A 27,811-nucleotide genomic window follows, 5' to 3' on the forward strand; every position below is an offset into this window, starting at 1 on the left:
TTTGTAAATGACGTCCAGGGATTGACATCGCCAGGATTGTCATTTCTCAGCCTTCTTTGACACCGTTTTTTTTCCTTGAACATACGGTATAATATACATTGGCCGGCATGAAAAACAGACATCTTAAAATTTTCATGAATTATAAATTTAAAGTTCATTGACTTGTTGGATTTTTAGCTCAATTTAAAAAGGTGTCGATGAAAATTCAAAATTTTTCATTTAAAAACAACACGTAAAAAAATATTTTTTCCATTAAAAGTACCATAACTTTGAAACGGTTCACGATAAAAAAATTTACATCGCGGATTCTTGTAGAGCATAAAATTTTCTAAAAAAATCTCTGTTAGTAATTTTTTATAGTAGTTTCTTTTTACGCAATATGAAAATTTTTAATCAATAAACATTAAAACTGGTGATGATAAAGCAAAGCAAGAATTCCATTAACATACAAACTGGATGAAATTTTCTCACATTTATGTCAGGATGAGAAAAAACAATATGGCGATATTATTATATAACTTGGTAATATTTGAAGGGTAGTTTCATCTCGTTGGAATTTGACTTTCGAAAAATCCGTTTGCCAAAAATAAGCTTTTTACGTCAAGCAGTTTAAGCAGAATCGTGGTTAAGAAATTACCCAACTTTTTGGAACACCTTGTATGATTTTTTAAAAATTTCAAAATATGTAAAAAAACCAAATAAATTATGCTTATCCAAGCGTTTTTCCGAAAGACTAACCGTTTTTTAAATAACAAATATTGTAATATTTGAGGGGCGTTTTCACCCTCTCGGAATTTGAGATTCGAGAAACCCCTCCTTATCGAACCTCTACACCCCACAGTGAATACGTTTGCCAAAAATCAGCTTTAAACGTCAAGCAGTTTAAGCAGAATCGTGATTACTCAATGGTCATATTTTATGAAACACCCTGTATAAATTTATAAAAAATCTTAAAATATATAAAACAACAAAATAAAATATATGTGTATAAGAGTTTTTCCGAAAAACTCACCGGTTTTTAAATAAAAAATATTTTAATATTTGAGGATAGTTTTGCCCTTAAATTCGAGTTTCGAAAAATCCCTTCTTATCGAACCTCTACACCCTAAAGTCAATCTGTTTTCCAAAAATCAGCTTTTTACGTCAAGCGCTTTAAGCAGGATCGTGATTAATCAATGACCAGATTTTTCGAAACACCCTGTATACATTTTAAAAAATCTTAAAATGTGTAAGAAAACAAAAATAAAATATACGTGTTTAAGCGTTTTTTCGGAAACTTGACCGTTTTTAAATAAAAAATATTGTAATATTTGAGGGTGGTGTCACCCTCTTGGAACTGGAATTTCGAAAAATCCTTCTTATCGAACCTCTACACCCTAGAATCAACCTGTATGCCAAAATTGAGCTTCTTACGTTGGGTGGTTTGAGCAGGATCGTGATAATAAGTATGTCAGTCACTTAAGGATTTTATATATTAGTATAGATTGAATTGAAAAAAATACTCTCAGATAGATTTTTTAGTAAATTGTATGCTCCTACAAGAATCCGCGATGTAAAAAATTATCGTAAACCGTTTCAAAGTTATGGTACTTTTAATGGAAATTTTTACCTGTTATTTAAATGGAAAACTTTGAATGTTCACCGATACCTTTTAAAAATGAGCTAAAAATCCTGCCCTATGGGTTAAAATTTTAACCCATAAATTCCATAGGTTAGTTTTTTTGGCTCACCCTAATTCATACGTACAAACTTTCGCGTTTATAATATTAGTAAAGATATATTTTATGAAGTTTAACCTTGCTTTGACACAAATCAAAATAAAAACAATAATTTCAGGGTACATTCTGCTGTCTGTAGAAATAATCCGTCTGATAGTATAATTAGACACAATAAAGTTTTCTAAGAAAGTCGCTGGTAATAACGCTGACTTAAATAAAGAGATGCGGTTCATAAATCAAAAGATTTACTGTGTCTAACAGAAAACTTTGCTCCTATCTTTCGTATTTTTTATCATTATTTATGATGTATCCATTTTAACAATTTTCTTTTAATCTGCCCGTGATTTTCTTTTTTCTTTTCTGCTACTTTTAAACTTCGGTTGCGATTTTGCTATCGTACTTTCCTATATCAAATAGGGTATTCTCATAGATAACATACAAAAATAAGAACACCGCAAACCAACAATGATATGATTCTGCCTTTCTGTTCATTTTATTATAAAAATAATTAAGTAGTATAATAAAAAAAATAATATTTGTCTTATTAAATTCCGTCAAACTCCCAAAAAAAATATCTACATACAAATATACACTATACAGGGTGAGTCTTAAATAAGTTCATATGTTTTCGGAGCTGGTAGATCTCCATAAAATTTTCTTTTTACTGTTTTTCAAATGGGTCTAAACGAGGGGTGTCTCACTATTGGAATTACATGTACATTTTCTTGGCAGTCATTGGCAGTCATAGGCAGTCTTCTTCGTAGTCATTGGAAGTCGCTTGACAGTTGACAGTGAAAGATTATTTTGGCAGTACGTGTACATTCTTTACCCCAGTGAAACACCCCTCGGGTCTAAAATAACCGAGTTATCTTACTTTGAAAATTAAAAAAAATATTTAAATTAACATTAACATTAAATGAAAATGATTTTTTTTCTAGATTCAGAAATTGTAAAATCTTGTATGCCTCCAGATGCGGTCCCTCCACTGCTTGAAATAAGCTCTGTCATTACAAAGGCTCGTTCTGGAACACTTACAGCACCTTGAATCTTTTTGGCAATCTCTATTTTATTGTTGATGGACTCTTCGATATATCCTTCCGCAACCCTTGCAGATCGCCATCCTCCGTGTCTTTTTAACGTTGTCATGTTCACTGCTGCATTTGCCAGTAATGTAGCGGATGATCTTCTCATACAATGGCCAGTGTATTGCCCAGGATGTTGTAGGCTCAAGTACTTGCGGAAGATCTACCTGAATCACTTTTCTTTAAAATCTGACTTGCTGGTTGATAATTCATTATTTTATCGTTAAAAAATCGCGATTTATCTAAATGTCATCTTAATGTCAGTGCGATTTATTATTTACAAAAAACAAAACGCACATCTATATTGCATAGCAACCATAAACGCACCCTGATAATTTATTAATTCGCAACAATGAAAGTAGAACTGGTAGATCCTTTTAAATCAATTATTCTTTAGATATTGGACGTGAAACAGTTCTGCTGTTGGATAAAATTTTGTATGGCACTCGCGTGTTATAACACTTGAAAAAAGTCTGAGTAAGCAAAAATACGAAGTATTTATCTGACGCTAGATTCCATGCGCTTGGGAAAATACTCGCCTTCTGTCTTTATTCAGTACAATTTATTTTACTAAGCGTGTTGGCCGTACTCTTCGTACACATGAAAACCGGCATCCAAGACCAGAAATGCCGACCCTTAGTATGTAAGATAACACACTACTACCATAAATAACTATTTTATATTGCCAATCATGTCGCAAAAATTAATACTTTTATGATGTTTGAAAAAAATATAATAACCAACTGTAATAAATGTATTCCAAATTCTGAGCTATTTTCTAGAACTGACACTGTTTATACCTTTTTTTCCCATCTCCATAATATTCCTAAAACACCAAAAATAGAACGAAAAACGTTAAAACGCATTCCAGAAGGAAATTCAATGCCTTTCCATCAATTTTCTTTTCACCCCTCCTTCATAACCCCTCCCACCACCCCGCTATTCGCCACCTTGGCCTTTTGTTCTATTCTTAAATTGTTCCTCGCCTCATAATATACAGTTCGCATTGTCTGCTTTCAACCCTACTCTACCGGGGTTAATGAATAAGTGTGTCTTTGTGCTTTGCGAGAGTTAAAAAGCAATATTTTTTGTCTGTTGTTTGGTCTTTATCTACGAGGTTTAGTTGATAGTATTGATAGAGTTACTATAAATGTTAATAGGTTAATAGGATTAGTTTGCGAACACAGCGCAAGCAGGTTTGCCGCTTACTGGTAGTCGGCAATCTGGGTACCTATTCTTGACATCGTTCGCAACTTTGCGTATACGCATCACGTGTATTGTTATTTAACAGGGTATCCCAGAAATAAGTGCAAGTATTTTAAAGGGTGGTAGATCTCGATAAAAGAAACATATTTTCTCTTTATCGTTTTTCAAATAAGTCCAAAATAACGGAGTTATTTTACTTTGAAAATTCCAAAAAAAAATGATTTTTTGCTAAAATTTTGAGAACCTTCTTCTTCATGTGCCTTCTCCTCGTCGGAGGTTGGCGACCATCAATTGGAATTCCTCCCTGTCTTGAGCCAAACGGATAATTGCACTGGCCTCTCCTATATTAAACCACTGGCGCAAATTCCGCAACAAGGAAAACCGTTTACGCCCGATGCCCCGTCGTCCTTCAACCTTTCCCTCAACGATCAGCTGTAGGAAACTATATTTGTTATTTCGAAAAATATGACCAAAATATGCTGCTTGCCGTCGTTTTATTGTAGTCAATAGTTCTTGGTCCTTACACATTCTTTCCATTACTTCGGGATTTGTTTGAGAACCACTGGATCTTTTCTGGATTTTCTTTCTTGTAAATTTAATCTACTACCTATGTTGCCATATTATCAAGAAATTATTTTTTTTAAATAAAAACTAAAAAAATTCCAAAAAAATTTTCAAAAAATTCCGAATTTTCAAAAAAAAATTATTTAGAAAAAAACCTCATAGGCGTATTTCTGGGGTTGAACTATACTACCAGTTAAGTTAAAATACTTGCACGTATTTCTGGGACACCCTGTGTATGGGTACATAGTAGCGCCGGCGCCGGCGCCGCGCCGCCTCGCGCTTATAACCTTGAAAAATTAAAGCGTGTTATCAAATCGGCTAGTTCACGGTGAAAGCAGGTAGGCGCCGTCAACCAGCGTTCATCGGCGTTCTCGCTTTTACCGGAACGAAAATTTATTTATTTCTGCTTTTGCACGCGCCGACGGCGCACAGAGGGTATTAAGAACTAAAAGTTGGCCAAAATTATGTTTTATAATTTTTTGCTTTTTTGCTAGTAATATTAATTATTAGAGGAGAGGGTGCTAATATGGAACCCCATTTTGTTTTTCCTACACTTCGAACCCCATATTTTTTCCTCTACTCTGACACCCTTTCCACCGATCAAATAGGGCCATTCTGTGCAAAACTAAGCAATTGGATGAGGATGCTAGAACAAGAAAGTGATTTGTATATTATAGACGATATTTGAGCGAGGATGGGTGTTATAGGGTAAAGACTATTTCATTTAAGAATCTGTTTAAATCAATGTTTTTTTTGCAGTGGCAAATATTGGCAAGATTTTTGTACATATTCCAAAGCTGGAGAAGCATTGAACGGATACTAATTTCCATGCGGAATATTGCCGAATAGTCTTACACCTTATAAAAATGCCTCTGATTTTTTAAATATACAACATTATAAAGCAATAGAATAGAAGGAAACGTTTCAAAATAAAAATATGGCATAAAACAGGACTTGCCAGCTGACTCTGTATCCCTCAGGACAGTTATTATAAACAATTTGCAAAAAAAAGCACTAGAAACAATTCCACTATTTTATAATCTTAGAAATATTCAGAATACACTCAAGATAATTCATACTTATAACTGAAATATATTATTTATTTGATAGTCAACTTACGACTTAAAAAAAGCTAATAAACGTGCTTACATTTAGTATTTATAGATTTGTATTCAGTTAAGATAAAAAATGAATAAAAAAACCTTCAGGCTTCCAATAATCGACAAAATTTGACTATAAAATCCTTCGATTCTGGCAATACTACTATGTTCCTAGGTTTTCAATTTTATGTTCCTGTTACGCCGAAAATAATTTACAGCAATTTTTTTCCTTAACCTCTATTAATGACGTTTCCCGAGTTACACCCCACGTCCCCGTATTATTTGACCACCCGTTACATCGATATTCCCCTATTATAGCTTTCCTTTACCCCGTCCTTAACACTCAACCCCCCTCCCCCTATCTCCATTTCTTCCCCTTTCGCTTTTCTAGGAGAAACTGGAACGCGAGGGGACTTACTTTGGGCTTACTCCAATAATAGGCAAGTTGCCAGAGAATGAAGAAAAGCTGCAAAAGAACGAGCCCGGATATAATGGGATAGATTCGAGTTGGAAAAGGATGGATACGGGATCGGGAAAGAAAAGTTTTGGGGAAATGTCTCAGTTCGGGCACGGAATGGAAGGGTGAAAGGGACCGGGATGATGGTAGTTAGGTGTGAATGTTTTGTATAATCGATTTATTTCGCTGACGTTTTTAGCGTTTCCATTGAACGCCTTTGTAGAGGGTGATTTGAATAATTTCGCGTGTTATTGATTCGTTCAAAATAATATTGTCGAGTTATTTTAAGAAGTTTGTTTCAAAGAACATAAATAACGTTCATTATCGTTTTATTTAGGAATGAGAAAAATCAGAATGACGAGAAATCAAGTCAGCGGTCGTTTCAAAGAGAACATTTTGATCAAGATTACTAGCAACTTTTACATCCACGTGGACTCTCTGCCGCTTCTATTTTGCACATTTTGAGAATTTATATATTTCGTATAAAAAATATTAGCAGAATAGTAAATCAGCTGACAAAAGCTAATTTTTTTTTGCTTTTAAGTTATCTACGTTAGTAAAAAAGTACATCAAAAGAGGCCGCAAATGTACTTTAAATTTTGAACTGACAAATATATGCGTCATCAGTGTTCAGGTGTTCAGTAAACTGTCAGAGTATAAACTTGGCCATGAGTCAAGGACCAATAGACAAGAGCCGAAAACGATAAAAATACAGGATTGCTTAACCCCTTAAATAATACATAATACGTACTTTGGCCAAAATTCACTGCTCAATTACATTACTATAGTTCACAGTCTCACTTCCACTCGTTTGCATACGCGAATATTATTCAATTCCTATTTCACTTCCTCCCATGTCAGCAAGGACTGCAGTCCTGAATAGTTTACAGTTTTTGAAGAGAATTAACCGGTCTAATTTGTCCATAAAATCGTTAGTTTCGCGGCATCAATTTTGACGGCACTGCAATCCTTGCTGGCATGATGGCATAACAGGAAATGAAATGGGAAATGAATATATTGACGTATCCAAACGAGTGGAAGTGACTCGTAATCATGCTTTAAAATTTGGCGAATGTACGTCTTATTGGATAGTTACAGTTATTGGTAATGAATGGCTACACAATGCCACACATTTGTATGGTCAAGTTCTGCACAATCAAAAATTTTCTTGTGGTAACTCTGGCACAGAGTGGCCCCGCCTTGACGCAGCCAAAACAGTGCTTCTTGGCAGTCCATCACAGTTTTCGATATCACTGATGCATGGTGATGCTTCTTAAAGCGCATACGGTCAGAGTATATCACGAGATCTCCTACCTAGTATAGAAATGGCCGCTTTCTTATGATATGAATCGATCTATATGATCGATGCCTTAAAGATCGTCGAATATCTAGTTCATCTACGAAGATGCCTATACTTATACCTCCTAAAGTCACGGAAACTACAGACAGCTATTACTTGAGTGTTCATTAGTAGGTTGCTTTCCCATTCTTCTCTTGTCGGGATGCGAATCCTTATCGTTTCTCCAAAATCATGTTTGGTGAGCATTTGAAAACGCTCATTGCTTTGAAAACGCTACCGGTAAAAGCATACAATAATATGGATTTTTTTGGACTTTGTGGGTTTTCGTTGTTAACGTTCCGTTTAGTTCTGACACATTAAAATACACTAAGTGCATTTAGTGTGGGTTTCCTGTTGTAATTTTTCGCAAAATGGACTTAAGTAATTAGAACCCCCGACTTAAAAATATAAGGATGCCGAAATTGGACTTAATGGGTTTTTCATGATAAAGACCGTGAAAAACTGGACATCGTGGTGTGAACGTGGTTTAATACAATTCAGCCAAAAATGTGACTTAGTGGATTTTCGCTGTACGCCCACGATATTATATAGTCTCTATATCCTCGAGTGACCGTAGTTGGTCTGGTTCCACAGATTGGATTCCCTTAATCTTATGGCACCCTTAGCGGCTAAATCCTTCACGTGCCATTTTATTAATGTAACTAGAAAAAGAAGTAAAATACCGATGTCTATCATCAGCAATACCATATCTGCGACCCGCTACTGGCCGATGTTTCGAGTCAAACGTCGTTTTCCTTTTGCGCCTCCTCTTCTCTCCCAAATCCGAATCCGTTCGTTCCGCATCCGGCATCGGCCCTATTGATTTATACGACGGACGGCGGCAGGCGGCCCTTTCGGCCGTTCACGGTTCTGTTTTTGCCCTTGGGAGGGGGCAGAGGGGGTTTAGCTCAAGAGGAATACTGGAGTGGGCGTTGGAGAAATCGAGGAGGAGGGAAGGAGATGGCAAGATAGATAGGAGAAGGAGCAAAGGTAATGCCGGCATTGCCTGGAGCTTTATCGGGAGGAGTATCGAAGATTACTATGGGGCTATTTTCGTTCGTGCGTGTTAAGAGGAGTTATGTGCGTACGTGAGGTTATCTATTTTTAATAATGAATTGTAGATTGTATGGGAGGGGGAAGGGGGAGTTAATCACCGCGACCTTATAGATCTAATGTGTCACCTTTCTTGAGTAATAATTCATCATACAGTGTCCGGGCTTTGATAAAATCCTTTATCTGAGACGATTTTAAAAAGGTTAATTCTCCATCTCTGATATCAGTCGTACCAAAGTATATGGCTCTTCTTACTATCTAGTGCCAAAATAAAGACTAGTTGGATGAAATCACAAGATAATGCAACAGCACAAAATAAAGCAGCAGCAAGTCTAAAAGCATGTGATTTTCCGACTATTTTCCGATGAATTTCTATTTTATAATGTCTAGTATATAACCGATTTGCAGTGGACATCAATTATTAAAAATAAGCTATAAGCTGCACATCCAATTCAACCATACCTGTACCGCCATAACTGCAACTATCTCGAAAATTGAGATACGGTAATAAATAAATACAATAAGAGCTATTTACCACTTGCAATACTACCATATCATGAAAATTTATATTTTCTTAGTATTTTCTTAAATCTGGCTCTATGGAAATACTGCAATAATTTAATGTAATATCGCTAAAATAAAATTTATGGCTGTACTCCTTTTTCAGAAAAATTTGCAGTTATGGCAATATTAAATTGATTCGGTCAATTATGGAAGATGGTGTAGTTCCAAACATAATTTATTTAAAAATTAATTTTCTGGGTGCCCGGTGGCGTAGAGGTACAGGCTCTCGTCTACAAATCTCAAGGTAGTGGGTTCGAATCCTACACCTGATATTTCATCAGCCGACTATTTTTATTGAAATAAATTGGGTACCTAGGTCGATTCAGTCTTAAATGGGTACTTAGGATTTACAATCCTGAGGTAATAATAGGCAGTTGAAACGTAGTGCTAGCCACATTACCTTCCTTGTATACCGAACGGCTCTAGCCTGGCAAGCTGTATTACCTTGCTACTCCCAAGGCGTTAAACGCTATATACGGGAGCTATTATTATTATTAATTTTCTGTATAATTTTTTTCCGTGATTTTTTCCATTATTTTAATAGTTATTCTGCTCTTCGGAGTGGAGACGAATCCAATAAATCAGAGATCATTAAAATCGGTCCAGCCGTTCTTAACTAATCCGACTGTTTTATTTGTATAAATATCCACCTAAAAAGTATATCACTAATATCAGAAACGGTCTTACAAATAAAAGCAAATAGAATGCTAAATATATTCTAAACACCAAGTACATCTCCAAAGCTTTAACGGAAAAGACCCCCAAAACAACAAAAGCCTTTCAGTCCAACCACGCAGAAAGATTGAACGATAAAGACACTACACCAACTCCCATGCAGATTAACTTTAAAACAACTACGGCCCTGGTAATCGTCCGGCAGCCCACTATCCCATCTTCATCCCTTTCTATTCTCTTCATGTACATCCCCCCCTGCTCCTGTCCGTTCCTTTAGCCCTTCAATTTATCCCGAGGGCATTTCTAACGGTTCGATCAATTGCAGGATTCGAACGAACGCTTCGCTGGGTAAATAGGATGTGTGGAGGGAGGAGAGGGGGTTGTAAAAAATGGAGGGGGAGGTATTTAGGAGTACTGATTTATGGCGATTACTGAAAAGTGAGAGAAAGCAATGCTTAAGAGGAAGTGAAGAAGAAACAAACATAATAAGGGCTAGGACAGTGTTGAAATAGTGGTGCAGTTCAGTATTGTCCCCCCCCCCCAACTCTTTGCTAATCGTCCTACTAAATCAGACTAAAAATCCTACTAGAATCCTATAAATTTCCAAAAAATTTTCCAAAATTTCAAAATCTCAATGTCATTAAATAAAAAAAAAACAGGAAAATAGTTAACTAAAAGAATCCATACACAGGGTGGTACGAACTGTATTCCGGAAACTTCGGCAGCGTATTCTGCAGATAAAAATAAGTAAAAAAGTTCGTATAAATGTATGTCCTAAAATGCTTATATAGTTTCGCAGATACAGGGTGTATGTGTATTATTATTTATTAATTATTTATGTATTAACGATTATGTATTATTGTATGTAATTATACAGTGAGTCTTCAATAAGTGCAAATATTTTCAGGGGTGGCATATTTCAACCCAAGGAACACGTCTATGAGTTTTTTTCGCAAAAAAAGATGATGAGGTTTGTTTCGCAAAAAAAAACGAGCGATGAAATCGCGAGTGAATTAATTTCGGGAGAGGATAATACAATTTTATCGTCGTATATAAAACAATATTTTTTTTCCATAGCGAGTTACGTTTTAAAAAATATTCAGAAATTATTATTTCAAGGAATTTATTACGAGTAGAAAAAATATTGTGCTGGGTTGGCGTTGGTTTCTCTGTAATTTGACAAATAAATAAAGCTGTCTCTTTAGTTGTCAGTTTTGAGTCAATATTTTTTAATTCTCTTCCGTGTCGATTGCTGATTAAATTGGAGCCAGAAATGGCTCAACACGAAATAAGTAAGTTACCAACAGATATTCAGGCTGAGGCGACAAACGCCATATCCAAACTACTTCCATTTAAATCCCGAATAACTTATGAAAAGGAATACAAAAATTTTCAAAAGCAATTAAAAAACGTGCGAGAAGAAATAAAGTTTTTAACCTATCCTCGCTGTTAAATTATCATTTAATCTACCCTTGCGGTTAAAGTATTATTTTATCTACTATTTTTGATAGATATAATGGTGCGTTTAGACTTGAGCACGCACGAGCTGAGCGTGCGCGCACGGCATTTGTTCGCGCTCTCGGCTCCGTTCAAATTAAAAACTTATTTTTCGACGAATGAAGTGATCCATTTGTGCGCGCACAGCTTTGTGCGAGTTGTGTTGGCGAAAATAATGGACGACCAAGAAATAGTAGAGGCTGAAGTCATTGTGTTATGCACAGCTTAATTATTAAAAAGAAGAAAAATCGAAAACATCGTCGCTGGTGGCAAACCCAAATTTTTAGAAATCGATATAATTTACTGCAACAACTTAGTGTCTGAGGAGGGCTATGATCAGTTCAAAAACTTTACAAGAATGACCAGGCCCGACTTTAAATATTTACAAAATTTAATAAAACCAAAAATTACGAACAAAAGATACAAATTTTAGAATAGCAATTTCATTAATATTGACATATTCAATATTAATTTTATTTACAAGGTTTTGCCATGCGTTATATTTTTTTTGATATTTTAATAATACAAAGAATGTTTAACATCCCATAATATAGGCAAGTTTTCATATTTTTCAATTAATAATAAGGAAGATTCATTGATCCACTCCATAATTTTAATAAAGAAAACGAACAAAAATCACACACGCACGCACGAACGCAGACAAAACAAATTGCCGGTCCAAATTGAGCGTTCGCGCACACATAAAATCCCTTTGAGCATAAAATCCCTTTGAGCAAAAACCGACACCAGACACCAGACGCTCACGGTTCGCGGCTGCTCGCGCACAGACAGATTCAGAATGAGCGTGCGCGCACAAATGGCTGTGACACTTGAGCATTCGCGGAGGATCAGTGCGTGCGTGCTCAAGTCTAAACGCACCATAAGGCAATTTAACAGTTACTATGGAAAAAAAATAAAATGTAGGAGTTCCTGTCTACATTCACTGTAATATCGTTTCAATTCAATCTTACAATTTTTTCTAAGCATTCTAATAAACTTTAGCAATATTTTACCATAGTATTAACTATAGTATCACACTGACGCAAAAAAGGACGAAAAAAATCTATTTTCTATCTCTCTGGATTTTCGTAGCCAATTTCAATGTCACTTTCGCTGATTTACTTTTGTTTATTGCCTATAAATTCCGATCGTATCTCGCGGAAAATGTTATTTTGTCTTAACTTGGCGAGAAAAAAGATTTTCTTTTTTTTTAGAGTATTGCCGGCTGAAAGGGCTGGGTGAATTTGGAAAATGGGTTCGAAGAAAGATAGAAAAGCCCGAAAAGCATAAATTTAAATTTCGAGGGAGAAGTTTAAAAAAAGTTTTTATGGTATTTTTAGAGCCTCTTTTAAGTGATTATTCTCTAAAATATCATTTCCAAAAATAAAATAAATGAAAAAAGACAGTGTAATGTTGGTACTGCTTTAATTCGGAACATACAATTCGGATCGATTCTTCATAGAGATCAAGAGATACTCTTACCCCAAGATTATATCACTTTCTATATATCGCAGTTTTATTTTAACTTAAGTAACTAATTTCTGTAATAGTTTAGTCTGTAACAGAGTCTATTACGCTGTACTGTTCGGGTTGCTCTCAGGGGTCGGGTAAAGCGGGTGCGTGGCCGAAGGAAATATATATTATATTTCAGAAATCTGCTACAGTTACATCCAAAATTCCAAACACATGTGCTTTGATTAAGGCTTGATTAAGGTTTGCAGAGCTTCAGCATTTGCCATAAAATAGCGAGAAATTTGTTACAATCACTATAATCACAAAACTTCAATCTAGTTCCGCCCCTATAACATAGGATACAACGTTTTAATGAACAGTTCTTTCAATAAAATCTATAAAATGAAAAATATATGAAATAATATACATGTACTGATTTCTTTCGAAAATCGACAACTATGAAACTATGTACCCTTCCCGGACACAAACGGTACATTGTGAGACAGGAAATTGTAGAGAGCAACAAGCCCTATAACATAGGATACAACATTTTAATGAACAGTTCTTTCAATAAAATCTATAAAATTAAAAATATACGAAATAATATACATGTATTGATTTCTTTCGAAAAGCTACAACTATGAAACTGTGTACCCTTCCCGGACACAAACGGTACATTGTGAGACAGGAAATTGTAGAGAGAAACAAGCCCTATAACATAGGATACAACATTTTAATGAACAGTGCTTTCCATAAAATCTATAAAATGAAAAATATACGAAATAATATACATGTACTGATTTCTTTCAAAAATCGACAACTATGAAACTATGATCCCTTCCCGGACACAAACGGTACATTGTGAGACAGGAAATTGTAGAGAGAAACAAGCCCTATAACATAGATACAACATTTTAATGAACAGTGCTTTCCATAAAACCAATAAAATGAAAAATATACGAAACAATATACATGTACTGATTTCTTTCGAAAATCGACAACTATGAAACTATGTACCCTTCCCGGACACAAACGGTACATTGTGAGACAGGAAATTGTAGAGAGAAACAAACCCTATAACATAGGATACAACATTTTAATGAACAGTGCTTTCCATTAAATCAATAAAATGAAAAATATACGAAATAAAATACATGTACTGATTTCTTTCGAAAATCGACAACTATGAAACTATGAACCGTTCCTGGACACAAACGGTACATTGTGAAACAGGAAATTGTAAAGAGAAACAAGCCCTATAAAGGGGCACATATACAGGAGGGGGTAATTACCCCTTCCAGAAAGAAATTAATTAATAAGATATAATTTGGTATAAAATAAAATTGTTACAAAAAAGTTAATAATACAAATTAAAACAGAATATCCAAACCAATCCAAGTAGATTTTTTTCCGGTTACAATACCTTCCAGCAAAAATTTAATTCAAATTTAGTACTTTTTTGAATATTCAAACTACCCCTCCCAGACTCAATCTCTAGATGCGCCACTGAATTCCGTACAGTAACTGAATTTTAAATTATCTCTTTATTTTCCAGGAAATTTAGTCCAAACATAAGGATTTTTTTGTTGATGTTTGATCATCAAAATCTTAAAAATAAAGAAGTTGTCTAAAAATGTGCTACAATAGGGATATAGTATAATCCTTTATCTTTAATTTCCTTCTTCATTTGTGTAAAAATACCTAGCCAGTTTTACATAAAACGTTAGATGCCGAACGCTTATTTTGCTACTTTTCCGGACTAGTGAAATGAAGCCTTTAAGTCGGCCATTTTAGAGGCCCTTCCCAATCTTTTTATTCAAGATTATCCCTTTTAAATTTAGTGTAAATTTTGATCGTTCTTCTAACTGGTTTAACGATGTGTGTTTATTTCAAATATAATCAATTCATTCTTGTTTTTAAGCAATTTTTAAACTGAATTTATTGCATTATTGTATTAACCAATTAATTCGCTTTCTAAACGAGAAATGGGACCTATTTTTCTGTTAATAAATCAACGGTTGACGATGTTTTACCAACTGTTAAATTTTATTTCGTACGCTAATCTAATTGAGCATATACGCAGTAATTGATTTAAATTGGAGTTATTATGGTAATTGTTCTTAAACTACTTACTGTTCGAATCAAAATGCATTGTCGATTGTTTTCGATGATTGATATTTTGAAAACAATGCCGAAGGTCGTGTAAATATTAATTTTTCAAGCGAATGAATTAGACAGTAAGGAACAACAAACAATTTTAAAGATGATAATGTGGTCGAATCCTTCCGGATCTTGAAATTTCCTACTTTTGTACATTATTTGCAGGGCCAAAATTTAAAAAAAATTGATTTATTTTTTATTTTTGAGAGCCACCGGATTTTTTCTGTATCATTTGCATCCCTTTTAGTGCCGTAACCATGGTAATATCATAGTAGAAGAAAAAGAGTAGTTGTACTCTTCCAAATATTTTCTGCAAGTTTTTACAATCTGTCAAATATCGGCAGATTGCAGAGCGTTTCAGTTGAGTTCCGTCCGTCGGGAAATGTGAAAATATTCTGTTTTCAAGCAAATTTTTACTCGATGATTTTTTTTATTTTATTTTATTGTCAACTCATATTTTCCTAAATACATCTCTGTGAAACTATGGCAAGTGCTACGACTATACTTTGCCTAGTTATAGACCACGACTATACAGCTACGTCAGTGGTCACGGGACGCGAGAACAAGGTCATATAAAGTGGCAGAAAAAGAACAAAGGATTTGACAAGGAGTAAAGCTACTAGCCTTCTACTAGTTTCCTTATACTATGGTAATATCAGAGATTAAGAAATACGGTGGGAAAATTTGCGGCGAACAGGCGGTTATAAAAAGCTTTCTAAAATATACAGAAAAATTTAAAAGACAATGCACGATTTTCAACATTTTCTTACTAAAAGAAACGCATAAACAAATTGCTGGGATCCAAATATACCACCACTATAAATATTTGCACTTATTTAAGACTCACCCTGTATAGATAAACACCTTATTCATAAAAAAAACATTTGAAAAGACTCTTATTGACTTTTTTCAACTTCTAGGCATTCAAAAAGAAATATTTAAAAGATCTCTCGTACGCATACCATCCCCAAAACGCAATTGCTTTTGAAAAATCGTTTCATCCTAAACACACACACATACACAGACGTGATATTCGCAGCACGTAGCGAATTTTTCTAAATACAATGGCTTTTCTAAGCCGCCTGTGTCACAATTCGCGCGAAAAAACTGACATCTGTCAGGCCGAAGCCGCCTGGACAAAAACACGGACAACAATAAGCGCCGTACAGAATTGAGGACGAGAGAGAGAGACGGAAAAAAAGAAACTTTTATTATTAAATATCTCGTCTGTAGTGACAGGGAGATGGTTTGGTCCTTCTCGTTCCCTCGGGCTGACCGAGTGTAATATGGCAGGAGTGAAGGACAGTGTCCAAAGGCCGGTACATTTTTATTAAAATGTACGCGAAAGTGACATGAGGAGTGGGAGTGAGTATGTCAAGTTGAAAATACGGAATATTATGTTTTTTTTTCGGGAAAGTCGGATAAGTAATTGCTCTGCGTTGTCAGATAAGTTTGTATTGTTAAAGTTACTTCATATATTTTTCATTTATATTTTTATTATTTCTATTATTAGGTATTACATTTATTTTGAACTAGCTGACTCGGCTTACTTCGTACCGCCTTAAGAGTCCAGTTCAAATGTTTAAACCTAAAATTGTCGTTACAATAGACGAATAAAATTGGCACATCTGCTATGGAATTTAAGTTAGAAATATGCTCATAACTCTGTTTTGTTATTTTATCATGTTTCTTACTTAAGAGTCGATTTCACTAGTCCAAAAAAGTAGCGAAATAAGCGTTCGGCATTTAACGTTTCATCTAAAACTGGCTAGGTATTTTTATACAAATGAAGACGAAAATTAAAGATAAAAAGGATTATACTATATTCGTATTGTAGGACATTTTTAGACAACTTCTAAATTTTTAAGATTTTGATGGCCAAACATCAACAAAATATTCCTTATGTTTGGACTAAATGTTCTCGAAAATAAAGACATAATTTAAAATTCCGTTACAATACGGAAATAGATTGAAGTTTTGTGATTACAGTGATATATAATTGGCTGTACTTAAACTGCCGTTAAACGGTAGCTTACTAAATTGCCGTTAATAGGTATGACGTCGTTGATGTGACGCACTTGACGGCTTTATGAAATATAGGAATTTTATAAGGACTAACCAACGCTATCCACCCCACCAAATAACCAACTTTACCAACGCAACTAACCTCGCCACTGATAAAAAATATAAAAAACAAATATAAATTAGTACAAATCAACCAACCCCACGAAATAACCAACTAACCAATGAATTAACACCCTCCAAATAACCACGCTAACCAACCCGCCAAATAACTAAACCAATCCAACCAAAAAGAGTGAAACCAATGCAATAAGATCACGCTATGTACTTAAACAGCCGTTAAACGGTAGCCTACTAAAATGCCGTTAATAGATATTGTGACGTCGCGTCGTTCATGTCGGCGGAAAGTAATGCCTAGCCTTAAGGATTTTGCAAGAGCACCTGTGGGTCAGTGGCTGAGGCTATCGCTTCGTAAGCGAATGGTCCGTGGTTCAAATCTCACGCCGACCAAGACTTTTTTATATTTTTTTTGCTTATAGCGTGATCTTATTGCATTGGTTTCACTCTTTTTGGTTGGATTGGTTTAGTTATTTGGCGGGTTGGTTAGCGTGGTGGGAGTTAATTCATTGGTTAGTTGGTTATTTGGTAGGGTTGGTTGATTTTTACTAATTTATATTTGTTTTCTATATTTTTTATCAGTGTCGAGGTTAGTTGCGTTGGTTAAGTTGGTTATTTGGTGGGGTGGATAGCGTTGGTTAGTCCTTATAAAATTCCTATATTTCATAAAGCCGTCAAGTGTGTCACACCAACGACGTCATACCTATTAACGGCATTTTAGTAAGCTACCGTTTAACGACAGTTTAAGTACAGCCTATAATTTATATGGTTTTGTAACAAATTGATCATTATTTTATGGCAAATGCTGAAACAACTTTTTTCTTTATAACATATTTTTAAACTTTTTAAACTAACAATTAAGTAAAAGCATCCGTTCATTTTACCTATAGAAGACACTAATATCATCATTCGTTTTAATATTTTATAAAATCAATTATATTAAATTAAAAAAATATATTTACAGTGGTTCGATAAATGATGTTTATCTGTTAACATTCTTTATATTAATATCTGAAGGTCTGGCAATACTTGTGGCGACAAATGTTTTTTTTTTTGGATGTATCAGCAATAGGGATGGGCAATTCTGTAAAGGAATCGATCTAGATCGAATGATCGCGAATAGATACTGAAAAAATCGATTTTAGTGACATCGATCTTTTTTTAATTCAATTTTGACTCTGATTTTCCGTTTTCGCAATAAAATATATATTTTTTGCGTGATTTTTTTCATTACTTTTTAAACAAAAATATATAAAACAAATTATTCAAAAAAGATATAATTCTGAATAATACAACAGCAAGCAAAATTACTTTAAGTGCCAGTGTAACGTAAAACTTCAAAACTTAAAACCTAAAAACAAATCAAAATTAAATTCTAAATAATTAAACAGTAAAATTACTTTAAAATTATTTCTTTTTATTACGTAATTACTGATATCTTCTGAAATTGACGATAAAATTCGGGTTGCATGACTATTCAATCTCGATCTGAAAGAATCGATTTTATATAAAATCGGTTTTCTGAAGAATCAATTTAAATGGAACATCCCTAATCACCAAATCCAATACAAAAATTGAAATTATGTACTCACCAAAATCATTGGCGTTCCCATGCATTCCAGAAGGTCCAGGCATCAATCCACTTAATCCTGCAAGAGGGTGATCTGTATTAAAAAAAGAAAAAGGATTATTAACATTATAGTCACAAAATTGTCTAAATTAGTATATACAGAGTGTACCCGAGAGATGAAAGCATTAGGATTTATTTTTCTTTGTGAAATATGAGTTCTGTAAAAATATCATATTACGAATATGATACCTTTAATAATAAAAGACTTTTAATATTGTAGGAGTCGATAAGTAAATTTCTTGTACTGGCAATGCTGGTGAATTCTGCTTCTACGTGAACTGCTTTTAATTTCTTATTTGGCGTATCTTTCTGTCCCATGATTCTTTTTGCTATGTCGGTTTTCTGTTCAATTGAATTTTCAATGTAACCTTCAGCAACCGAGCTTGATCGCCAACCTCCATGTCGCTTTAAAACTGTTATGTCCGCTCCTGAATCTGCCAGAATTGTTGCAGAGCTGCGCCGGAAACAATGACCAGTGTATTCAATGGCATTGGAGAGTCCAAGAAATTCCGCTATATTTTCTAGCATACCTCCAATTGTATTGATTCCAACTGGTAGGGTACAGCATTGATTTTTTCGATACGTCAAGAAAAATCGGTGATGTGTCACATTGAGTGGTCGAAGTTTTGCGTACTTACGAAATACATGTAAGAAATTGATATCATCTGTGGGTCCCTCGGTAATCGTAAACACTCTTGGAAAATGAGTTTTTGTATTCGGAATCTTCACATTAATAAATGACGGTCAAAAACGTGACTTCTTCCCTCCTACATGCTCCAAATACTCCAACGATTAAGACAACTTTAGCTAACAGGAATTCTTTGTCATCGGCTTCTTTCATAAAGCGTTCTATTTCCAGTTTTGTAAATACTTTTGATTTCTTTGCCTGATATCCGGAAGCTTTTATTTTTAAAAATGCAATAAGGTTTCTGAATTTGCTAAGATCTACGTTTCTGTTCAGGTAAATTATGGTGCGGAGAGAGCATCGAATATTTAAAAAGGCTTTAAGGTAGTGGATAACTTCAGGAAATAGGCTAGGAATACCATTTCTGTGAAATTCTCAACATGTTTTTCTTTGACCCAGGTTTCAAAGTTGTATGTGGTCTCGTATAAGTTTTTCGACTTCTCGGGCACTAACGTGGATAGCGCAGTTTCAGCAGCTTGTTGAATATCCAAAGACTCTTTCACAAAACTTTGTAGGAAATACGGCGACATTTGAACCTGGCAGAACTTTGTCATAAAACAATGCATAAACAATGACTTAGAAACCGATTACCAGAACACTTTAAAAAATGTTTAAAAATAAATAATAATAATAGCATGAAAATCTCAAATTATCCGCTTTCACAAAAAATCTTGTATGAAATTCTTGTTACATATATAGCTATTTCATGACCTATTGCAAAATTTTAGATGAAAATTTACACTCAATTTGATTAGCTCACCTTGTAGTCCAAGTAGAGCGCCTGGAAAGGACGGCGACCTCGTCTGGTCCAGCAAGCCGCCGTTGGTGTGAAAGGGATTGTGCTCGTCCAGCATGTTGGGGTAGTCGGGTGGTTCAGTCTTTGGTGTGACGGGTTCGCCGTCGCCGTGATCGCTCGGCGCCGTGTCGCTACTATTGCTATCTTCGCACGTTTGCTGGGGCGATTCGGAGTTATTGCTGGATTTCTGAAAGAATAAAAGGACGCAAATAAAAAACTCAATTTATCATAGAAAGAAACAAAAGTTCAAAGTGGTAATGACTCTTTCTGCAGCTAAGTCTAATCTGGACGGACCTATCGACTTGGCAAGTATCTAAATCGACTTTTAGTCATGAGATATCCGATGTCATCCGGCCTCGAACCGGCGGGAATGAGCAGTGTGTGTTAATAGAGTTTACACTCTTGCCATAGAACAGCACGACAGAATGTCCAAACGAGCACCGGTTCATCAACTCACATCGTTTAACGTCGCTTAACTTCGGTCAACTATCGGGAACAATTATCATTCGGAAATTTTCACTAGTGATACCACAAGAAATTAAATTATTTCCGGAATTTTTTTCGAGGTAATGAATATTTTGAAAATTTGCTAAAACCAAAGAGCGAGAAAAAATGTCCGGATTTAGTTGAACCGTGGCTAACGTCATATTCAAGGCCTGACTGTTTTGACAGTTCTACCGAAGTGGTCGAGAATTAGTAGTCGTAAAGAAAGCTATTGTTTTCATATAGTTTCGCAACAAATCTGTGTTTTTTATGCGTTTCTATGCTAATAAAATTATACTAAATAATTTTGAGTGTACTCTGAGTGAATAGTGAACTATCTAGATCCGATTCATAACATCGTACCCGCAAAAAAACCCATACTTTCGGTAAAAATTATAGTAACACCGGCGATGCGGGCTGTGTGTTCGGGCTAGGAAAAAGTTGGGGAATTTATATAAAAACATAATTAATAGGGTCAGTGTTAGTGTATAGTGTTAAACCAACGTAAGTGACGTGTATTTTTAGGTAAAACCGAGGGTAAAACAGTTTTCGTTTCTTTTTTTTTCTTTGTAAAATAAAAAATGCCGCGACATTGTTCTGTGCCTGTGCCTTGTAGCAGCAATTATAATAAGTACTCAGGATCTGTCTACATTCTCTTTCCCAACAATATTAACTGTAACTAGGTCACGTCCAAAACCTACAGAAGATGCTGTGCATACAATTTTTCCAAATCAACCCTCTTATATGACTGCATGTTCCCAAACATCCCGATGAAAGAAAACAAGATTTGGAAATTCAGGATGAAATAAATATTGAAAATTATTATTATTATTATGAAATATATACTATTATTATGAAATGGCAATATATTTTAAAGAAGTTAAATGAATTGTACTTTATTTCAGTATTTTATATAAAAAAATGATATCTTTATCTTTTTATTTACGATATATGGAAATGGTTACTTGATGAACATCGAACTACAAATTACTTAATGATAATAGTTAATTCTACCTGATATCCACGTTTTTTACATATGTTAGGCAAATTTTTACAATTATCTTTAATTAAACTTTAAAATGTATTCTGCCCTTATCATATTCAATACATTTTCTTAACTTGTCGATAAAGTATAGCTTTCAAATTTTTTAATATTTGGAAACTTTATCACAAGGTATATTATTACTAGTTGCTAAATACTCGCTAACGCAATTTTAGGACATGCTTTTTATTATCTGGATTTTATTCTATTCATCTTATGCTGTTGTTTATTTCATATTAATATTCGTGTTTTAGATCTAAATTTTAATGCTATTCAATTAATTTAACGTGATAAAAAGTTAATGTTATTTTTAATACCTTCGTGTATAATATTTTTCATATTTATGTTTGGCAAAACTATCAATAAATAGTATTATTTATGCAAAAACTATATGCAGTACCTTATGGCACAATTCAAAAGCCCGACTATTGCGGTGACGTCACAAATCGATGTTTCTGGCCTGTATCTCATGTTGGTTACGGTTAAACCTCACATTTGTGATAATTTTAAAAACACAATATAATTTTAAAATGATTTTAAACACAAATTGTGTTTAAAATCATTTTAAAATTATATTTTTGAATTTTCGAAAATGGCTATTTTTTCTTTGATAAGACACCGGCAAAGCCATAGATAAAAGACTTATAACAATGTATAGAGAGTTTGACTTGGTAATTCCAATTGCCAGGGTAACTAAGAAAACTTTAACTTACGTTTGAGACCTATTACTTTTATAGTAAAAAAATCAGTTTTGAAGTCCATTTTATATTGTCAAGACTTAAATATAGGCCAACTTGGGTTTATATCAATTTGGGGAAAATCATATTTTATAAGCCAATTTGATGTAGTAAACCCAAGGGAATCGTTCACATAAACGTATACTTAGATATATGTTCTTATAATAAACATTAGTAATTAAAACAATTAAAATTACGTCGACGTAACGTGAGAATTTAAGGTGATGTTCGTCGCAAACATCGGCGATGGAAATATACAAAAGCACTCTTGGAGAGAGATCGCGCAGTCCCGATATGTTTCTATAATAATCTGGACATTTACCAGATTATTTCGCTCATATTTATATTATTATTTCCCTTATTCCTCATATTATTATACTTGTATTTTTATTTAATTGGTTGGACTTAAGTGACCCTAGCCAAAACTCCCAAAGCTAGGTCGCGACAATATTTTTAAAATTAATCATTTTGGAAACCATGTATGTAATTTATCTAAAAAATGTTGTCTGACGTAACGACTAATCATCGTACTATGTTATATCGGATCCAACTAACAAAAGATTGTGGTTGCCATTTGAAGAAAAGCAATTTGTTCCGAGTTCTTTGGGAATATTTGCATCTAAATTATTCAAAATTGAAACTATTAATAGGAAAATTGGCAAATAAAATAGAGTCTAAATATTATATTTTATCAGACATATATATTTAAATGAAAAATGATCAATTCCAAGTTCATTTTTCCCTCCCAAAAAAAACACTTTTTCTCCAAAAATTTTCTTTAGCATACAATTTATTATCTATAGCTATTTACTTTTATATCTGGTAAAGGTTTAAGGAAGCTCCGTTTTTAACAAAAATTTATAAATACATTTTTTTTTTCATTTTCTAATAAATCCAACAATTTCAAAATATGCAACCCAGAAGATAATTTGATTTCTTGTTTTAAAAGGTACAACCTGTGCATTATTTTTATTGCAGCGCAAAAATCCGCAGGAAACCGATAAACGCATTCAAATCAGTTTACAAACTTCTTGTAGGCAGCAAGTTTGTGAACATTTACAAACGTTCGTAAGCCTATTTACCAATGTTCCTTTGGTGTGTACGCGACGTGTAAGTTAAGTTACTTACTTCTTTCGTTAAGATAGTAGGTCCTCCTTCCAACGCTTGCCCCAGTAACGACTCGGGCATCTCCCCGTTGTTGTTACTCGACGAAGGGCTGCGTTCCCTAAAGCTGGGAAAACTATCCCTTTCCGAACTACGTGCCCTTTTCGCGGGAGGGGGAGATAGCCGACCCTCCCGCAACGCTTCTGGACGGTCGGTAGCCCACGGTAATGAGGAAGAATTCTGCAAAAATAAAATAGAAACACATTAGGTATATAAATATCTTTCAAAGTATTCATACAAGTATCTTTATTATATTGTTTATTTCAATTGTAGTGAAAAATAAACTGATTAAGTGGAATTTAAATTTGGCGCTGGGGATTCAGATGGTAGCTCTGCTGTAAAAAAATGTCAAGGTGCCACATTTATTTATTTATTTCCTGAGATTGTCATTCGTTTTGATACTTTAGTTTTGTATATTATGAGTTTTTAATTTAAATAAATAGTGTTGTGATACTTTAAGCTTAAAATTATTTACTAGCAGACCTTGCAGTCGAACACTGTTCTTTTTAGAACCTCTTTTAGTGCGAAGTGTACAAGATAGCTTAATAGCCGTAAAAAACTCATAGCAACTTTATTAGAATATAAATATAGTTGAATCTCAATCACCCTGTATACACGATCCGGTTCTAATGATTTGAAAGGCCAGATGATTTAATTAACGAGATTTATCCTAAATGGATAGGCAAACTCGCTAATTGTTGCGGTGAAAATATTTCGGTTATGTGTTTTTCTGCTAGTATAATTTTATTAATAGATGATGTTTATTAACAGATTTACTGGTTTTTAAAAAGCCCATTCGCGCTTTTTCAACAGATGCTACTTTATTATTTACAGTATCTATGTTAATCGATAAAATTACATGACCAACATTATGCTTTTCATCTATGGTAATCGCAAAACAATTTCCGATGCACGTGATCAACTTTGAGTGACAAGCGATGACGACAGGGCTGCCAGATTGTGATCGATTTAAGAGATGCATCTTAATTTAAGAGTGACAAACAATATATTTATTATATCATTTTTAAAAGATTTTTACGTTTTTTTTTAATTTAATAACTAATATTTTAGTAATCAATTGATTTATTTGTTTTATAGCTTATTTTACTTATTACATATTGGCAAAAACTAGTCCATTATGAAGATAATTCTAAGCGCTATTAAGGCAAGGGATATTTATTTATTTATTGATGTACATCTTACAACGCCATAAGTGGTAATAAACCAAACAAGTAAGAGGGTGCTATTAATGCACAAACTCATAATCACAGAATTTAATAAAACTAACGTAGAAATAACTTTGAAAGTGATGTAATGCGCTTATCAATCAAACTTACTTCTCTGACTGCAGTCAAGAAGTAATAAAGGACCTTTATTGTCAAGTTCCCGTTCAAAATAGTTTATTAGGGAAGCTACAATAAGCTCTTTGCTTCGACTGTTTAAATGCTTCGGCATATTTTGAACACACAATTTCAAGAAATGAAATACAAAAACTTGAAAATTTAGTTCTTAAAAAGAACTGTTTGTGCTTAAAAGTACAATTTAAAAAAACTATGGAAATATGCAAAAAACGGGAATTTCAAAAACGGGAAAACAAAGATTCAAAGAACAATACAATATTATACATAATAATGACTGACATTAGGATAATTGTCAAATAATAAACGACAACCTTGGTGAAAACGGCGCAATGTGACAACGATAATAAAATTCGGTTTAAACCATGGGTTAAACTAATTTTTGCACACTCTAAATAAAATATCTGTTACAATCATTTGCTCTGTAAACCTATAACATAGGATAATATACAAGTACTGATTTGTTTCGAAAATCGACAACTATGACACTATGAACCCTTCCCAGACACAAACGGTACATTGTGAGACAGGAAATTGTAGAGAGAAACAAGCCCTATAACATAGGATACCACATTTTAATGAACAGTGCTTTCCATAAAATCAATAAAATGAAAAATATATGTAATAATATACATGTACTGATTTCTTCCTAAAATCGACATCTATGAAACTATGAACCCTTCCTGGACACAAACGGTACATTGTGAAACAGGAAATTGTAGAGAGAAACAAGCCCTATAACACAGGATACAACATTTTAATGAACAGTGCTTTCCATAAAATCAATAAAATGAAAAATATATGTAATAATATACAGGTACTGATTTCTTTCGAAAATCGATAACTATGAAACTATGAACCCTTCCTGGACACAAACGGTACATTGTGAGACAGGAAATTGTAGAGAGAAACAAGCCCTATAACATAGGATACAACATTTTAATGAGCAGTGCTTTCAATAAAATCAATAAAATGAAAAATATAGGAAATAATATACAGGTACTGATTTCTTTCTAAAATCGACATCTATGAAACTATGAACCCTTCCTGGACACAAACGGTACATTGTGAGACAGGAAATTGTAGAGAGAAACAAGCCCTATAACATAGGATACAACATTTTAATGAACAGTGCTTTCCATAAAATCAATAAAATGAAAAATATAGGAAATAATATACAAGTACTGATTTCTTTCTAAAATCGACATCTATGAAACTATGAACCCTTCCTGGACACAAACGGTACATTGTGAGACAGGAAATTGTAGAGAGAAACAAGCCCTATAACATAGGATACAACATTTTAATGAACAGTGCTTTCCATAAAATCAATAAAATGAAAAATATAGGAAATAATATACAAGTACTGATTTCTTTCTAAAATCGACATCTATGAAACTATGAACCCTTCCTGGACACAAACGGTACATTGTGAGACAGGAAATTGTAGAGAGAAACAAGCCCTATAACATAGGATACAACATTTTAATGAACAGTGCTTTCCATAAAATCAATAAAATGAAAAATATAGGAAATAATATACAGGTACTGATTTCTTTCGAAAATCGACATCTATGAAACTATGAACCCTTTCTGGACACAAACGGTACATTGTGAGACAGGAAATTGTAGAGAGAAACAAGCCCTATAATAAAGTACCTAAAATGAAGAGCTGCTCGGTATCTTAAATTATACAACAAATTTAAACATTTTTGCCAAAATTTTATTTAGTCAGGTTTATAGACTTGATTTAAGATTTTTTCCCATTATAACACCATTAAGTTTGGAATAGTAAGTAATTATTAGTGACATAAAGTTACTTAAAATATTATTTACACCAAATTCAATTCAAACGATTCAAATACAGGGTGAGATTTTCTGTCATTTATTAGATGTCGTTTGTTAAAATCTTCCCTGACTTATGTTGGACAGATTTTTAATGACAGCTATCTTATGGAGTAACACATTACTATATTGACCGGCATCGGCACAGCGTTGCTCACTTTTACATATTTTCTTTTAATCAAAATATTTTATGAAACAAAAATAAACTAATTAAAATATATAAACAGTTAGAATTATTTACATCAACAAAACTCACCTCCTTAACAGCACTTAAAGCGGCCCTCGCACGATCAATAATATTGTCAATATTTTGGATTATTGACAATATTATTGAGCGTTTGAGCGTACATATTGATGGAGTTTCAATATATTGATGGATTTTCGGGATAATGAAAATACTCGACAATATTAAAGGCGGAGCTAGTCGTTTTTCGGGTTCTTGTTATTACCGATTCTGAACCGTCCTAGAGCTCTGCAGCGCATGCGCAAATGAAATAATGTCTTCATATTTCCTTCTGCGCATATACGCATCACAGTTCTAGGACGGTTTAGAATCGGTAATAACAAGAACCCGAATAAAGCTAATATATTGATCGTTAGGTCGCATGATTGACAAAATTTGACTAGTTTATTGGTAACCATGGCGAAAGACGGAACATCGCCGTCGTTGTTTTCACCAGTTTTAGATCATCAGGCTCCCGTTTCTTAACGTAACTAGAAGATTTAGTTGGCCAAACCTTTTTCTTTTTGGAAATTTTTTTGTATAACGCCTTTTCTTAATTTTTTTCTTCGATTTTTTCACACTGACTGACACTCACTGCCAAAATGACACGCCTTTTTTATCTTTCATTTTTTGGCATAGGGTATAATTCACATTTAATATCTGCACAAAACTTAATATTGATATATGTATTGACCGTGTCAGGCCACCTTTCAAATATTGATTAAACATTGACAATATTATTGATCGTGTGAGGGCCGCTTAAGGGACATAAAGAGGCAGAGGTTATAAAAAAGAACAATGTTCGACTGCAAGGTCTGCTAGTAAACATTTTTAAGCTTATT

The 27,811-nt window shown here is 33.9% G+C and overlaps 1 protein-coding gene across 2 annotated transcripts in view; it reads right to left on the reverse strand.

Moving 5' to 3' along the window:
• LOC115881087 (protein abrupt-like) overlaps positions 1-27,811 on the reverse strand; it is a 103,524-nt gene that overhangs the window by 14,074 nt on the left and 61,639 nt on the right. For both annotated transcript variants that reach the window (XM_030898463.1, XM_030898454.1), the window contains exons 5-7: positions 23,508-23,723; positions 20,082-20,304; positions 18,599-18,670 (exon numbers count right to left, since the gene is read on the reverse strand). In XM_030898463.1, the coding sequence (XP_030754323.1) occupies positions 18,599-18,670; positions 20,082-20,304; positions 23,508-23,723 (511 nt within the window). The remainder of the gene's footprint in view (positions 1-18,598; positions 18,671-20,081; positions 20,305-23,507; positions 23,724-27,811) is intronic.

This window comes from Sitophilus oryzae, unplaced genomic scaffold (genome assembly GCF_002938485.1).
Source record: "Sitophilus oryzae breed Bouriz unplaced genomic scaffold, Soryzae_2.0 scaffold_1107_pilon_pilon, whole genome shotgun sequence".
In the NCBI taxonomy this organism is placed as follows: Eukaryota; Metazoa; Arthropoda; class Insecta; order Coleoptera; family Curculionidae; genus Sitophilus; species Sitophilus oryzae.